An 18,207-nucleotide genomic window follows, 5' to 3' on the forward strand; every position below is an offset into this window, starting at 1 on the left:
GATGTAATGTCCTAAAAACAAGTCAAAATGAGGCTCAGTAGTGTGTGTGGCCTCCACCTGCCTGTATGACCTCCCTACAACGCCTGTGCATGCTCCTGATGAGGTGGCGGACGGTCTCCTGAGGGATCTCCTCCCAGACCTGGACTAAAGCATCTGCCAACTCCTGGACAGTCTGTGGTGCAACGTGACGTTGGTGGATAGAGCGAGACATGATGTCCCAGATGTGCTCAATTGGATTCAGGTCTGGGGAACGGGCGGGCCAGTCCATAGCATCAATGCCTTCGTCTTGCAGGAACTGCTGACACACTCCAGCCACATGAGTTCTAGCATTGTCTTGCATTAGGAGGAACCCAGGGCCAACCGCACCAGCATATGGTCTCACAAGGGGTCTGAGGATCTCATCTCGGTACCTAATGGCAGTCAGGCTACCTCTGGCGAGCACATGGAGGGCTGTGCGGCCCTCCAAAGAAATGCCACCCCACACCATTACTGACCCAATGCCAAACCGGTCATGCTGGAGGATGTTGCAGGCAGCAGAACGTTCTCCACGGCGTCTCAAGACTCTGTCACGTCTGTCACATGTGCTCAGTGTGAACCTGCTTTCATCTGTGAAGAGCACAGGGCGCCAGTGGTGAATTTGCCAATCTTGGTGTTCTCTGGCAAATGCCAAACGTCCTGCACGGTGTTGGGCTGTAAGCACAACCCCCACCTGTGGATGTCGGGCCCTCATATCACCCTCATGGAGTCTGTTTCTGACCGTTTGAGCAGACACATGCACATTTGTGGCCTGCTGGAGGTCATTTTGCAGGGCTCTGGCAGGGCTCCTCCTGTTCCTCCTTGCACAAAGGCGGAGGTAGCGGTCCTGCTGCTGGGTTGTTGCCCTCCTACGGCCTCCTCCACGTCTCCTGATGTACTGGCCTGTCTCCTGGTAGCGCCTCCATGCTCTGGACACTACGCTGACAGACACAGCAAACCTTCTTGCCACAGCTCGCATTGAGGTGCCATCCTGGATAAGCTGCACTACCTGAGCCACTTGTGTGGGTTGTAGACTCCGTCTCATGCTACCACTAGAGTGAAAGCACCGCCAGCATTCAAAAGTGACCAACACATCAGCCAGGAAGCATAGGAACTGAGAAGTGGTCTGTGGTGACCACCTGCAGAACCACTCCTTTATTGGGGGTGTCTTGCTAATTGCCTATAATTTCAACCTGTTGTCTATCCCATTTGCACAACAGCATGTGAAATTGATTGTCACTCAGTGTTGCTTCCTAAGTGGACAGTTTGATTTCACAGAAGTGTGATTGACTTGGAGTTACATTGTGTTGTTTAAGTGTTCCCTTTATTTTTTTGAGCAGTGTATATACTGGCTTCATTCAGCTGCAGTAATATAGACCTTGAGCCACAAACATGCCACATCCATAATAAAAGTCAGTTTACAGATGTGTCAATGCAGTAGTTATTTTGCTCCCGTGAAGCTGCCCATATTGAATACATCTCTTGTGAGTATAAGTCATTAAGAAAATCTCTAGGTAACACTGAACAACAGAAAGGTACCATAAAAATACTTTAATGTGCACAAAAATGGTGAAGATGACAAGCATTGAAGGACCACTTTCACCATTTGTCAGTTGTCGGCTGTCATTAGGACTCGCGAGGCAAGTAGGCAGGGCCAGGGGTAAGGGTGGAGCGCAGTGGTCACTTCCCTCCCCCCTGTGTGTGTGTGTACGCGACCGTTACATTGTATCATTAAACGTATACGCTGCAGAGCGCATTGTAGGTATAATTGCAAAAGTACAGTCACCTGCCATAGATTCTACTGAGAGAGACTTTACAAAGACAGAGAGGAAAGAGAGCAATAACTCCCTTGCGTAAAAATCCATACACTGCTATCTGGGAGAGAACTGCCTTGTGTACATTTGGAACTGTGTTTAGCTATAATTGGATGTACTACAACTCTTATTTTGCACTACAATACAGAGAGACTTGGCACTCTATAAGCCCTGCCTTGCACCCATCCAAACCCCCCTAACATCATGGGCACCCCAGCTACCATCAGACAGGAACCCCAGAACCAGGGTGTACCCCAAGTGAAAAAAGGGTGTCCCCTCCTTGGGCTGCACTGGCCCAAGGAAGCAACGGTGAGAGGACAGCCACTGTGATAGACTATGTAATAAAATAAGCCACTTCTAATCCCATCCTCCACTCCAAGTTCACCATAGCAAACAATTTGAACACTTTCTTCATCCTTTAATCTACTCTGGAAATATGGAAGCTATGGAATCCTAGTAGATGCCTTGGGCAACTCCTCCCCTGTTTGTATGCCTTAGATTTTGTGTATGACAATTTCGCTGAGTTTTTGCACTGTCTGGCACTTAAGATCTACTGCAGACATAAAGTGGAGATATCCATAGAAACTACCAGTAATCATATTTGTCTGCAAGAAGGGCATCAGTAAAGGATCAGAAAACCTGGGATGTCTGAAGAAGGTAAAAGCTTATGTGGCTGACATGAGATCTTCAGTCCAGGTGCTTCTCCTGTCACAGCTTATGATAAATAATAAAACATAAGACACACATGACATGTACAGTTTGCCAAAAGGCATTTGAAGTTGCTTGCTATAAAAATCACAAGCTATGTTTGGCACATGACAAGAACCACCCACCACAAACATCCACCATCCACAAATGTTCTTCTTTAAAGGGGTATTCCAGGACTTTGCTAGACTAGGTGCTGTTCTTCGATAACCTGGAACAGCCACTGCACAGTGTCCATTGCTGTCTACTGCCGGCTGCATACACTGTTAGCAGCTGATCGGTGGAGGCTCTGGGTGTCTGATACCCACCAATCTAATATTAATAACCTGTCCTCAGGATAGGTCATCAAAATCAAAGTCTTGGAAAACCCATTAAGAACCTGCCAGTAGTTTCACAAGCAGCATGAAATACTGACAGGCTCCATCTTTTCAAAACACTGGGGCAGATATATTAAGATAGGTTTATACTGAAGCAGAATATTGTGCCTGTCCCATTTTTATGACCAGTATATATTTCGAGTGTTAAATGGGTCTAAGCTGTGATGTTGTTTTAGAAAGTGGTGAAGGGAAGATGCGACACAAGGCGACATAGGGCTTTATACAACTTTTTATACAACCTTGGGGCGGGTACAGTGTTTGTCCACACGACGTGCCAGAATCTGTCTATGACTGCGACGGAACAAAGCACAAAAGACTAGACAAAAAGTTGCACCTGCGCCAAATTTATGAAAATGCCACATGGTATTAATACATTTGGCGCAAGTGGAATGTAAATAAGCCTATTTCAAGTACACCGGGGCGTTGCCTTGCATGGAGCTGTGACTTTTTAAAAAAGGCTGTACTTCATAAATGTGTCCTAAAAGTGATCTACTCTTAAATCCTGAACAACTTTTCACTCCACTTCTGAAAATAGTACGGGAAGATGCAGCTCTCAAACAAGCTGACGTTCCAGGTTTGCAAGACCCTTTCCAGGCACAGTGACACGGATATACCTCCCACTATGTTTTAATCTGAAACCTTGAAGCTCTTCAGAGAAAACATATATGACACTTATTAATATGGCCTTTGTTGATATTCTGTACTGTTTGCTATATTTTGTAAGCCCTGTCCCCTTCTTAGACCAATCATGGTTTGAATGGAGGAGACTGAGTGATGTGTCTGGTCACATGATCCTCCATCAGCAGCCATTTTATAAACAGGACCTTCGTGTGGACAACACAAATGACGTGGCCAACAAGGGGATATACCTTATTAAAGAAAGAAAATGGTGTAGAATTTCAACAAAGGCTATATTGGTATGTGCCATATATTCATCTTACATACACATTGGTCAACAGCACCCAGAACGTGGCTAACCTATTTAAAAAAAAAAAACGAGTTAGGAACGAGGAAAAGAGTCATCCTGGTGCCTCCCCTCTACCAGGCTTGGCTTGATTTACAGGTCTATATCTACAGGCTGGTGGAGAGATGACCAACAGACACTTCTTCTTGTCACCTCCCTGCTGCCCTATTAGAAGAACTTCTACACAATATTACAGCTTCTAGGATCGCTAATTTTTATGTTCATACAACTCTCTTACTTTACATTGACTGGAGATCGATTTTGTACTTATAATAGTTTCATCACGTTCATCCTAATAATTGCAATGCCTGTCCAAGTGCTCCTCTTGGCTACCTCTGGTGTCTACCTCTAATACCTTTGTCAATAAGCGCTTTAAGAGTGTTTTTCAATATTTTATAACTGATGGCCTATCCTCCAGATAGGTCAACATTATCTGATCGGCAGGGTCCGACTTCCGGGACCCCTGCCAATCAGCTGTTTGAGAAGGCAACGGTGGTCCTGTGAGCGCACGGCATTGTCTCTGCTCACCAAGCACACCATGTGTCAGAATCCGTCTGTACATTGTATAGCGGCTATGCTTGATTATAACGCTAAGCCCCATTCACTTGAATGCGGCTGAGCTGCTCTTAGGCCACGTGATCAATGAACGTGTCGTCACTGGCCTAGGAAAAACTGAGAGAAGGCCACGGACCTCACAGGAGCATAGCTGCCTTCTCAAACAGCTTATTGTCAGGGGTCTCGGGTGTCAGACCCCCACCGATCAGATAGTGATGACCTGAGGATAGGTCATTTAAAGTCTTGGAAAACCCTCATTAAAGTCTTGGAACACCCTTTAATTTAATTTCAGCTCATTTCATACGACATACAAGTTCTGCATATACTATACTCACAGGATTTACACTGGGCCATTACTGGGAATGAGCGTTTGTCACCTGATAATTGTCCCAATCATTGGCCTATGTAAAAGGGCCCAAGTTAGGCAAGACAAGACCGAAACATATTTGTGCTACTAGTATAATTTATTGCACTTTTCTCTCCTGATACGAATTACGCAAAAGAGGAGATTGTGTCAATATCAGGAAGATTATAGAGTCATGTTTGTTTTGTCAATGCGGACATTTCCAGTGAAGATTACGTTAAATCTGTTTATTCCCCAAGGAGTGTTCTAGGAACATTACGGTCATAAATTCTTAGTCATATGACAAACAATTCCATGTAACTATTTGTTCACTCTCACATGATGCTACTTACGGTAGATGTAAGGCTATGGGAGATAAACTGCCAATCAGTTACGTTAGACAAAACTAATCTGGCCACTTACAGAGAGCGTATGATTATCGCGGAAATTCATAATCACCTGCAGGAAAATCTCTTTTCCATTATGCCATGGTTCCCTCTTCTGGTAACAAAGGTCTATACATCTCGCCAATGATACATATTACTATTTGGAGCAGTGGCTTTCACGGTGGGGCACTGTGGTTGCTATGTGGTATTGCTTTCATGGGGCAAGTGTGTCTGTCATTGGGGCCTTTTGACTTGCATGAGGGTGTTGAGGTCATAGGGGCATTGTAGATAGCAGGGAGGCACTGTGGCTGACATGGGGGCCTTGTGGCTGCTATAAGTGTCAATTTGCTGTCATAAGGAGAAGGGCAATTTGTTGTTGTCATGAGGGTTCAAGATACATCACAACAGAAAGAAGCATTCATACTGGTCTGGGCAAGATGGAGAAGATGTGGAAAGAGAATGAAAACAATTAGAGAACTGTAAGTCATTGTCCACCTAACTGTCCATGAGCACTACAGTCACCTACCCTAGATGAAACCTATTCATTACTGTAGACCGCAACCCCCAACATCCATGCTGTATACATTACACTGCTTCCACAGACTGGCTTGCCACCTAGCCTTCACATGTGTGCCCCACAGTATGAATATCAACCTGCTATCACAATCATGGTGTAAGGTAGTACATTAACACAGCCAGTGGGACAGATAAACCCATGACCGCATGGTGATGTTACTCTTAACAATCTGTAGTATGGTCCAATGATTATCCACAAAGACAACAAGCAGATTCTTCAATAATTGTGCTAAAAATCATATGAGACAATGTTTGTACATAATAATTCGAATAAGAATTATCTCAGAGAAAAGAAAGAAAACAGTGTTGTTCATTCTGACCAATCGGATGCTAGTGTTCCCTGATTGGTTGCCATTGGTTAAACCCCTGCTGAAACCATTTGCACTATACAAGTCCCAAAATGATGAAATATCAAGATCGTTGTCCTCCTCCTCCTCCTCCACCACCGACGGGAACGCAGCCCTAGTTATACAGATATAAAATGCTAATACCCACATGAGCTGCTGAGTGAAACATTCTTCAGGGTTATGCCACATACATAAAAAATCAGCAAGTACCATATTTTTTCACTTTATAAGACGCACTGGGGGGAAGTCAGTGCGTCTTATAAAGCAAATGTGCCTCAAATTAAGATGGCCGGCCCTATTGCAGGATAGCAGGATCTGTTGCTAAGCCTGCTCCTAAGTGTGAGGCGGGCGGCGGCAGTTAAGCATTCAGTGATGCTGAATGTTGCCAGCCCGCACGCTCTTACCACAGATCTGCCAGCCGGGTCCGCTCCAAACCAGTGGAAGAGGAGAAGAGAGGAGAGCAGTTCTTCTCCTCTGCATTGCCACCTGCATGCATTAACGCTGATTGGTGGTGTGCGCCGGCGGGAACTACTGCTGCTCTCTGCCTCCACTAATCAGCTTACTCCCTCCCATTGCCGTACCACGAGCGCTGCTGTTACAGAGCTCCGCCACTCCTGCTGTGAGAGAGAAAGCAACAGAGTTTTACTGGCCCTCTGTCGCCCTGTGCTATTCCCTGGCCTGTCACCTAAAGTTCTGGGTGAGTGACAGCTCATGGGCCAGTCTAAAAATAAAATGTGTGTTAAATATGACTATAACTCCCCTCATCTATAGGAATGCACCGATGTACTGCAGTACATGGGTGCATTCCTATGGATGAGGGAGGTTATAGTCATATTTAATATAAACACAGGCCAATGATGGTACAGTCCCTGGACAGTGTTTATATTTAATGTGACTATAATCCCCCTCATCCTTAACAGTACACCAATGTACTGCAGTACATGGGTGAATTCTTTAGGATGATGGGGGTTATAGTCACATAACAGTGCATCATCCACAGATTCCCCCATAACAGTACATCATTCACAGATCCACCATAACAGTGTGTCATCCACAGATCCCCCATAACAGTGTCATCCACAGATCCCCATAACAGTGTCATCCACAGATCCCCCATAACAGTGTCATCCACAGATCCCCCATAACAGTCTCATCCACAGATCCCCCATAACAGTGTGTCATCCACAGATCCCCCATAACAGTGTGTCATCCACAGATCCCCCATAACAGTGTGTCATCCACAGATCCCCCATAACAGTGTGTCATCCACAGATCCCCATAACAGTGTCATCCACAGATACCCCATAACAGTGCGTCATCCACAGATCCCCCATAACAGTGTCATCCACAGATCCCCCATAACAGTGTCATCCACAGATCCCCAATAACAGTGTCATCCACAGATCCCCAATAACAGTGTGTCATCCACAGATCCCCCATAACAGTGTGTCATCCACAGATCCCCCATAACAGTGTCACCCACAGATCCCCATAACAGTGTCATCCACAGATACCCCATAACAGTGCGTCATCCACAGATCCCCCATAACAGTGTCATCCACAGATCCCCCATAACAGTGTCATCCACAGATCCCCATAACAGTGTCATCCACAGATACCCCATAACAGTGCGTCATCCACAGATCCCCCATAACAGTGTCATCCACAGATCCCCCATAACAGTGTCATCCACAGATCCCCAATAACAGTGTCATCCACAGATCCCCAATAACAGTGTGTCATCCACAGATCCCCAATAACAGTGTGTCATCCACAGATCCCCGATAACAGTGTGTCATCCACAGATCCCCGATAACAGTGTGTCATCCACAGATCCCCGATAACAGTGTGTCACCCACAGATCCCCCCATAACAGTGTCATCCACAGATCCCCTATAACAGTGTCATCCACAGATCCCCCATAACAGTGTGTCATCCACACATCCCCCCATAACAGTGTCATCCACAGATCCCCATAACAGTGTCATCCACAGATCCCCCATAACAGTGTGTCATCCACACATCCCCACCATAACAGTGTGTCATCCACACATCCCCCCATAACAGTGTGTCATCCACAGATCCCCATAACAGTGTCATCCACAGATCCCCCCTAACAGTGTGTCATCCACACATCCCCCCATAACAGTGTCATCCATAGTCCCCGAGTAGTTCAAAACCCACCAAAAGCACACCATTTGGTTCAAACAATTTTTTTTTATCTTCCTCCTCAAAAACCTAGGTGCGTATTATCATCAGGTGCGTCTTATAAAGCGAAAAATACAGGTATTATAATTAAATAATATGGGTATTATAATTACAACCTTGCATGACGCCGGAAAACATTTAACTACTTGTTACATTTAACATTTAACTACTTGTTACCATGGTCAGAGTGTATACATGGTTTCATCTCATGATGGATTAGTAAAAGCAGCAGAAACGCTAGTATTTATATATATTATTCAGTAAATGATTAATAACATGCACAGTGCACCCTGGAAATAAGAGACTTCATGCACCCAACCCAGTAATGTATAGACCTGTAATATGGCGCCCATATAAAGTCTAAGGGTTCATGAAGTATCTCTGTATGCTTCTCATTTATATGGAGACAGGAGACAAATGCAGGCTGACGGCAAGATTTGGTATGAAAATATAGAATGACACATTGTACATGTATTATGGAGATATTAAAAGAATGCTTACAGGGAAATACACTGTGCTTCATTGTCACAGCATACAGAAGAACACCAAGTGTAAAAAGGAGATGATAGATACAGTAGATATGGGATAGAGATAGATAGATAGATATAGATAGATAATAGATATAGACAAATATATACATAAATAGATATGAGATAGACAAAGATAGAAAGACAGATATATACATACTCGTAGATAGATATAGATAGACAGAAATAGATACATACATACTAGATAGATAGATATGTGATGGATGGGATGATAGATAGATAGACATAGATGGAAAGATAGATATATAGCTATAGATAGATAGATAGATACTAGATAGATAGATAGATAGATAGATAGATAGATAGATAGATAGATACAGTAGATAGATATGAGATGGATGGGATGATAGATAGATATTAGATAGATAGATGATAGATATAGATAGATAGATAGATAGATAGATGATAGATAACTAGATGATAGATAGATAGATAGATAGATAGATAGATAGATGATAGATAGATAGATAGATAATAGATAGATAGATAGATAGATACAGTAGATAGATATGAGATGGATGGGATGATAGATAGATATTAGATAGATAGATGATAGATATAGATAGATAGATAGATAGATGATAGATAACTAGATGATAGATAGATAGATAGATAGATAGATAGATAGATAGATAGATAGATGATAGATAGATAGATAATAGATAGATAGATAGATAGATAATAGATAGATAGATGATAGATAGATAATAGATAGATAGATAGATAGATAGATAGATAGATAGATGATAGATAATAGATAGATAGATGATAGATAGATGATAGATAGATAGATAGATAGATAATAGATAGATAGATGATAGATAGATAGATAGATAGATAGATAGATAGATATTAGATAGATAGATAGATAGATGATAGATAGATAGATAGATAGATGATAGATAGATATTAGATAGATAGATAGATAGATGATAGATAGATAGATAGATAGATGATAGATAGATAGATAGATAGATAGATGATAGATAGATAGATAGGTGATGGATGGGATGATAGATAGAATTGTCAGCACTCCACAAATCAGGTGAGCACAGAGCTTATAGCTCCCCCATATGTAGACATACAGAAGTTATATTTTCACGTGCCTTTTGAAGAGCTGCTGATTTTCTCATTTACATCGGGGGCTCTATTTTCTGAGATTCTGTGCTGCTATCTTTTTTTACATTTAACTAGATAGAAAATTCCATAATACTATGGCCACAAAGGTCAGAACACAGTTATATGTAACATGTAATATAATACCTTTCATCTAGCTGAAAGTCGTCTCCTTCAGGCATTTCTGCCTTCTTTTCAAAGCCACCTGTGCCAGTAGGTATAATCCAGGTATGGCAGTGCTAGGGTGCCCGTCCTGGGTGCTGGGTGCTGTGTGTTTACAATCCTCCTGTGAGTCGCTGGTCTTGAATGAAGCTATCTGAGGGCGCGCTGTGATTGGCTGTTATAAATAGGCCTGACTGTGAGCACACGCTCAGGTCTCATGAGCCGCCCTGCTCCTCCAGCTCGCTGGTCTCTTATCCAGAGCCGTGACCAGGCAACACCCCTGTTATATTCTTATTGTGACAGTTCCTGCTAGAAGACATAGCACAGACTCTGTGTCTCTATCTCACTTGCCTGCAAAGTACATTTAATATGCAGATCTCAATGGATATAAAATGAATCCAGAGGAAAAAAAATCAGCAGTCTGGTTTTAAGTTGTGTGGAAGCAGCACCTATATAAGCAGATTATAAACCCGAGTTTGGGAGCGGGCGTGTGTTTGATAGCAAGTGTGTGTTTGTATTGATTGTGTGATTTAAAGGGTTTCTATCACTTCGTTTCACCTATTTAGCTTTCAGACACTAGCGATCAGCTAGTGTCTGCTTTATCTAACCATCCTAATATAAGAGCTTATTGTCCTGCCGTTTAGCTAAAAAAATAACTTATATAGATATGCAAATGAGCCTCTAGGTGCTATGGGGGCGTCATTAGCACCTATAGGGCTCCGTCTACCTTAACAAACTGCCGCCGCCCAGCGCGTCCCTCCAGCCCGCCCATCTCCTCCGGAATGCGATGCTCCTCGTATTCGGCGCATGCGCAGTGAATATCTGATCGCTTCCCTGCTCAGACATCTCCACTGCGCCTGCGCCGATGACGTCATAGTGCTCCGAGGAACAGGCGCAGTGGAGATGTCTGAGCAGGGAAGCGATCAGACATTCACTGCGCATGCGCAGAACAGAGACGCGCACGGAGAGGATCGCTTCAGCTGGAGATGGGCGGGCTGGAGGGACGCGCTGGGCGGCGGCAGTTTGTTAAGGTAGACGGAGCCTCTAGGTGCTAATGACGCCCCCATAGCACCTAGAGGCTCATTTGCATATCTATATAAGTTATTTTTTTAGCTAAACGGCAGGACAATAAGCTCTTATATTAGGATGGTTAGATAAAGCAGACACTAGCGGATCGCTAGTGTCTGAAAGCTAAATAGGTGAAACGAAGTGATAGAAACCCTTTTAAGATTAAGTGACTTTAGGTTCAGGGACATTAGGAAAAGACTACATTAAGTTGATTATCATTTCATTACATTGTATTTTTATTTCTTTTTCTCTTGTGTAGTCCCCATTTAGGGTGCATTCACATGACCATAAGTGTTTTGCGGATACCGGCAATTGCGGACAAGAATGAGACATGCTCCATCTTTTTTGCGTGGCCGCAGAATGGAACGGATGCGGACAGCACACAGTGTGCTGTCCAGGGGTCGAGTCGAGGGGGAACGCGTGGGAACGGCGTTCCTGCACTTTTTTCATGGCAGGAACGCCGTTCCCTTTCAGGGCAAAAGGACCAGGAGGAAGCGGTGAAGGCTTTGTACTCACCGCCGCCTTCCTGGTCCTCGGCTGTCGGCTGTGAGGGCTGCGCACAGGAGCCGAGTGAGTCGCTCTGTGACGTCACTCCGTGCGCAGCCTACAGCAGTAGAAGAGGAGCGTCTGCGTCCAGGAGCAGGAGAGGTAAGTGTAAATGTTTTTTTTTCTTCCATATTTTATTTATACTATAGGCGCTGATGAGAGGCACTGACGGGGGGGGGGGGCTGATCTGATGAGAGGTACCGGGGGGGCTGATCTGATGAGAGGCACTGACGGGGGCTGATGAGAGGCACTGACGGGGGGGCTGATCTGATGAGAGGCACTGATGGGGGGGGCTGATCTGATGAGAGGCACTGACGGGGGGGGGCTGATCTGATGAGAGGCACTGACGGGGGGGCTGATGAGAGGCACTGATGGGGGGGCTGATGAGAGGCACTGACGGGGGGCTGATGGAGAGGCACTGACGGGGGGCTGATGGAGAGGCACTGACGGGGGGCTGATGGAGAGGCACTGATGGGGGGGCTGATGAAGAGGCACTGACGGGGGGGCTGATGAGAGGCACTGATGGGGGGGCTGATGAGAGGCACTGATGGGGGGGCTGATGAGAGGCACTGACAGGGGGCTGATGGAGAGGCACTGACGGGGGGCTGATGGAGAGGCACTGATGGGGGGCTGATGGAGAGGCACTGACGGGGGGCTGATGGAGAGGCACTGATGGGGGGGCTGATGAAGAGGCACTGACGGGGGGGCTGATGAAGAGGCACTGACGGGAGGCTGATGAAGAGGCACTGACGGGGGGGCTGATGAGAGGCACTGACGAAATATATTTTTCAGCGAAATAGTTTTTTTTTTTCGGGGGGGGGGGGGGGGGGTTTGCAGTGGATCTTGGGTGAGTTCCCACACTTTTTTTTCCCAGGACTTGACCCCTGGTGCTGTCCCCATCTTTTGTGGCCCCATTGAAATAAATGGGTCCGCATCCTTGCTGTAAAATTGTGGAACGGATGTGGACTCATTTATATGGTCGTCTTAATGAGCCCTAACAAGTATATTCTTGACGAGGCAGTCTACTGCACATCTTATAAAATGTGTGCAGTCCTGGAGCAGCCATATGAGGGTGCAAATTTTTGTTCAAAATGTCAACAAATTGTGCATTTCCAAACCCAGATCCTGTATCTAAGTGACCGAATTTCAACACTGAGATGCGTTGACAATATGGAAAATAGTTTGCTGCTCACTCAGCAGGCAATCCATTGGGTAGATGCGGGAGAGGGTGATAGCATGGAGGATCAGAAAAGTGAGGTAGGTAGCTGGGTAACATTTAGAAAGCAGGCTAGAGGGAAGAGTGCCAGGGAGGCTAGCCCTGATCTGACACACCCAACAAGTTTGCAAGGTTGGCAGATGAGGGGGATGTCAGTTCAGGGAGAGCACTGCTGCAGCCGGACACTTCCTCTGCCGGTCAGGGGAATGTCAGCTCCAGTAAGCAGGGAACCAGGAGAGCAGGGCAGGCCAGACAGGTGCTGGTAGAGGGAGACTCCATTATTAGGGGTACAGATAGGGAAATCTGTCACAAAGACCATTGAACGGTGTGTTGTCTTCCTGGTGCTCCAGTTTGATATATTGCAGAATGGGTTGATGGATTACTGGGAGGGGCTGTCCTGGTCCACATTGGAACCAATGACAAAGTTAGAGGTAGATGGAGAATCCTTTAAAATAATTTCAGGGACTTAGGTTGCAAGCTTAGGGCAAGGACCTCAAAGGTAGTATTCTCTGATATACTATCGGTACTACAAGTCAAGACGGTAGGAGATTAAGGAGGTAAACAAGTGTCTCAAGAACTGGTGTAGGAAGGCGGGGCTTGGGTTCCTGGAGAACTGGGCTAATTTCTCTGTCAGCTACAGGCTCTATTGTATGGATGAGCTGCACCTCCATGGGGAAGGTGCAGCTGTTTTGGGGGAGATGTCTAGAAGGTTGGAGGAGTGTTTAAACTAGGGAATGGGGAGGGTAATTACATTATAGGAGGGGAAGATATTGCAGACAGTGACCTGGGGTGAGGTATGGGAACTGGGGGTGGATAAAAGGGGGGGACTAGAACAGTTAACAAGGTAGGGTGAGGTGTAAGAAATATACAAAAACCTCTCAGTTGTATGTACACGAATACCAGAAGCCTGACTGGAATTAGTAATGTGTGAGGAGGACTATGACATATGGGGAATAACTGAGACATGGCTGGATGATAGCTATGACTGGGCAGTTAATGTACAAGGTTACAGTCTGTTTAGAAAGGATCGTCAAAACCGGAGAGGGGGAGGGGTTTGCCTTTATGTAAAGTCCTGTCTAAAGCCCACAGTCCGAGAAGATATAAGTGAGGGACATGAACATGTGGAGTCATTGTGGGTAGAGATACATGGAGCTAAAAACAACAATAAATTACTAATAGGAGTTATAAACCACAAAATATACCAGAGTCCACAGAACATATATTACTAAAGGAGATAGATGAGGCGGCAAATCATAATGTGGTCATTATTCTGAGTGACTTCAACTACCCAACTATAGACTGGTAAACTGAAACCTGTAGATCTCATAAAGGAAACAGGTTCTTGGCAATAACCAAAGACAATTATCTTGCCCAACTAGTTCAGGATCCGACTAGAGGGACGCCCATATGGATTTAGTACTAAGCAATAGACCTACAACAGATGTGCAGTTTAGTGAACACCTGGGAATTAGTGACCATAAAATAATAACCTTGTAATTCAAAAGACTGTTTCTTCAGGGAGGCACAAAAATACAGAACTTCCAAAAAGCTAAATTTGACCAGCTTAGAGAGGCCATTGGTTTCACTAACTGGGATAATGCCCTCAAAAATAAAAATGCAGCCACAACATGGGATATTTAAAAAATAATAATAAATCTTTATTATGTTTTTCCAAATTTTACATAGTTATTCAACAATCATCTTATTCTTTCAATACATGTATTTCCCCATCCCTCCACCCCTAACATATCAGTTGCTCAAAAAAACAAAACAAATAAAATTATAATTTTTTTCCCCTCTCTCTCCCCCCCCCCTCAAGGGCCCAATCCCCCCCCCACCGGCCCTCAATTTTTATTTAACAATTTCTGCTATAACCTGGCAAATCTGTGTTTTTTCTTAATCCCCACTAAATGGAATAACTCTCTAACCAACGACACCCTAGTGAGGTTCTCCCATTGTTTAACTGTAGGAACAACACTCCCCCCCCCCCCAATGTCCAACTATGCATTTCCTAGCTTGAAACAGTAGTTTAATTGCTAACTCTCTATGTTTGGGGGGCCTCCACTCCATCCATCACCCCTAGAATACATTCCTCGAAATGCCTAGGCACTATAAACTGATGGTATTCCTCTATTTTTTCAATAATCTTTACCCAATAATCTTGAATTTTTACACATGTCCATAATATATGTATATCATCCACTCCTATCTCTCCACATTCCATGGGATATTTTTAAAAGCATCCTAAACTCTAATTGTGAGAGGTACATATCTTATGGGAATAAAAAGTAAGGAACAAGAAAAAAAAAAAAGGATAAATAGAAATGAAAAGGAAGCAATAAAGGACAAAGAGAAAGCATTTAAATCACTAAAACAGGAGGTTAGTGAGGAAGCACTGAAAAACTAAGCAGAAAAATTTGAATATGTAAAAGACAAATAAAAGCAGCCAAACTGGAGACAGAGAGATTAATTGCCAAAGAGAGTAAAACTAACCCTAAAATTCCATTATATAAATAGTAAAAACTGTAAATCCAAAGGTATTGGCCCTTTATAGAGTAATGAGGGGGGAGTTGCAGAAAGCAATGAGGAGAAAGCAAAGCTATTAAATATTTTTTTCCCACTGTATTCAGTGAGGAAAATAAATTGTCAGATAAAATTCAGAATGTACCAGTAATGGCACTTAGCAAATGTGGTGCTAATATTCAAAAAGGGGTTAAAAACCAAACCTGGAAACAATAGGCCGGTAAGTTTAACATTTGTCGTGGGTAAACTGTTTGAATGCTATCTTGGAGTACCCCAATGAAAATAAGCGAATAATGCCATATCAGCATGGTTTCATGAGGGATCGGTCAACTAATTTAATCAGTTTCTATGAGGAGGTAAGTTCTAGACTTTACCAGGATGAGTCAATGGATGTCGTATATCTGGACTTCTCCAAAGCATTTGACACTGTACCACATAAAACGTTAGTATATAAAATGAGAATGCTTGGACTGGGAGAAAACGTCTGTATGTGGGTAAGTAACTGGCTCAATGATAGAAAACAGAGGGTGACTATTAACGGTACACACTCAGATTGGGTCACTGTCACTAGTGAAGTACCTTAGGGGTCAGTATTGAGCCCTATTATCTTCAATGTTGTTATTAATGATCTTGTAGAAGGGTTGCATAGTAAAATAGAAATTTTTGCAGATGACACTAAACTGTGTAAAGTAATTAACACTGAAGAGGACAGTATACTACTACAGATGGATCTGGATAGATTGGAGGCTTGGGCAGATAAGTGGCAGATGAAGTTTAACACTGACAAATGTAAGGTTATGCACATGGGAAATAATAATGCAAGTCACCCGTACATACTAAATGGTAAAACACTGGGTAAACTGGAATTTTAGTGGACAGCAAACCTAACTATAGAAACCAGTGTCCGGCAGCTGCTGCCAAGGTCAATAAGATTATGGATCTAAAAGGCATGGATTTATGAGATGAGAACATCATTCTGCCACTTTACAAATCACTAGTCAGACCACACATGGAGTACTGTGTACAGTTCAGGGCTCTTGTGAACAAGGCAGACATAGCAAAGCTGGAGATGGTTCAGAGGAGGGCAACTAAAGTAATAACTGGAATGGGTGGACTACAGTACCCTGATAGATTATCAACATTAGGGTTACTTCTGTTTAGAAAAAGGTTACTGAGGGGAGATCTAATTACTATGTATAAATATATCAGGGGTCAGTACAGAGATCTCTCCCATCATCTATTTATCCCCAGGACCTCCTTGACTGTGACAAGGGGACATCCTCTGCATCTGGAGGAAAGAAGGTTTGTACACAAACATAGAAAAGTATTCTTTACGGTAAGAGCAGTGAGACTATGGAATGTATTTCTGGAGTGTAATAATATTACAGGTTATAATTATTAGATTTCTGGAGAAGTGTAATTGATCCTGGGATATATTCTGATTGCCTTATTGGAGTTCCCTATTGGAGATGGGAAAGAATTTAACCCCCCTTCCCTTCCAAAATGAGGAAAATTGGCTCTTACCTCATAGGAGTTTTTTGCCTTCCTCTGGATCAACTGGTAGGATAACAGGCTGAACTGGGTGGACGGATGTCTATTTTCAGCCTTACAAACTATGGGGTTATTAGACGCCGATTGTAATGAGCCCCTGAAACTGGTGGTGGATCTGGCGAAGTTATATAAAGGTGCCGGCCTCTACATAACTTTGACGTATCCAGCGCTGGTCTAAATGTGAGCCAGCCTCTACGCCTTTTCTACGTCTAAAACATACATACAAAGCGATGAATGAGATAGGCCTGCCAGGCCACGCCACGCCCACTATTATAGACCTGGCGTAAGCGGGGAAGTCGCAGATTTGTGCTGCAATCTGCGCCAGGAAGATGTCACAGGGGCTCAATACCGGAAAAAACGAATCAGTTTTATCCTAATGCATTCTGAATGGAGAGCATTCCGTTCAGTATGCAACAGGATGTCTTCAGTTCAGTCACTCTTATGGTATTTTCTCAGTCTAAAATTTCAGAACACTTGCACCGGCACTATTTTCCATTGAAATGCATTAATGCCACCAAGTGTTCCGGCAAAACGGACCCGGGTTTACGGTCTGCGCATGCGCAGACCTTTAAAAATGCAAAAAAAAAATAAATACCGGATCAGTTTTTCCAGATGACACCGAAGAGACAGATCCGGTGTTTCAATGCATTTGTTAGACTGATCCGCCTACAAATGCTATCCGTTTGCACATGGCTTTCCGGATCCGGCAGGCAGTTCCGTCGACGCAAGTGTGAAAGTACCCTAAATGACCCCCTATGTTACTATGTACAGTTGCAATAAAAAGTATGTGAACCCTTTGGAATGATATGGATTACTGCACAAATTGGTCATAAAATGTGATCTAATCTTCATGTAAGTCACAACAATAGACAATCACAGTCTGCTTAAATTAATAACACACAAAGAATTTAATGTTACCATGTTTTTATTGAACACACCATGTAAAGATTCACAGTGTAGGTGGAAAAAGTATGTGAACCCTTGGATTTAATAACTGGTTGAACCTCCTTTGGCAGCAATAACTTCAACCAAACGTTTCCTGTAATTGCAGATCAGACGTGCACAACGGTCAGGAGTAATTCTTGACCATTCCTCTTTACAGAACGGTTTCAGTTCAGCAATATTCTTGGAATGTCTGGTGTGAATCGCTTTCTTGAGGTCATGCCACAGCATCTCAATCGGGTTGA

The 18,207-nt window shown here is 43.8% G+C and overlaps 1 protein-coding gene across 3 annotated transcripts in view; it reads right to left on the minus strand.

The window, feature by feature from the left end:
- RETREG1 (reticulophagy regulator 1) overlaps positions 1–18,207 on the minus strand; it is a 116,961-nt gene that overhangs the window by 39,235 nt on the left and 59,519 nt on the right. Inside the window, exon 1 of one of the 3 annotated variants that reach the window (XM_040434263.1) lies at positions 10,102–10,255. The exons of the other annotated variants lie outside the window; for them this stretch is intronic. Within the exon in view, the coding sequence (XP_040290197.1) occupies positions 10,102–10,136 (35 nt within the window). The 5' untranslated portion in view covers positions 10,137–10,255. Of the gene's footprint in view, positions 1–10,101; positions 10,256–18,207 lie in introns of those variants that run through there. 3 annotated transcript variants of the gene reach the window in all.

This window comes from Bufo bufo, chromosome 5 (genome assembly GCF_905171765.1).
Source record: "Bufo bufo chromosome 5, aBufBuf1.1, whole genome shotgun sequence".
NCBI lineage: Eukaryota > Metazoa > Chordata > Amphibia > Anura > Bufonidae > Bufo > Bufo bufo.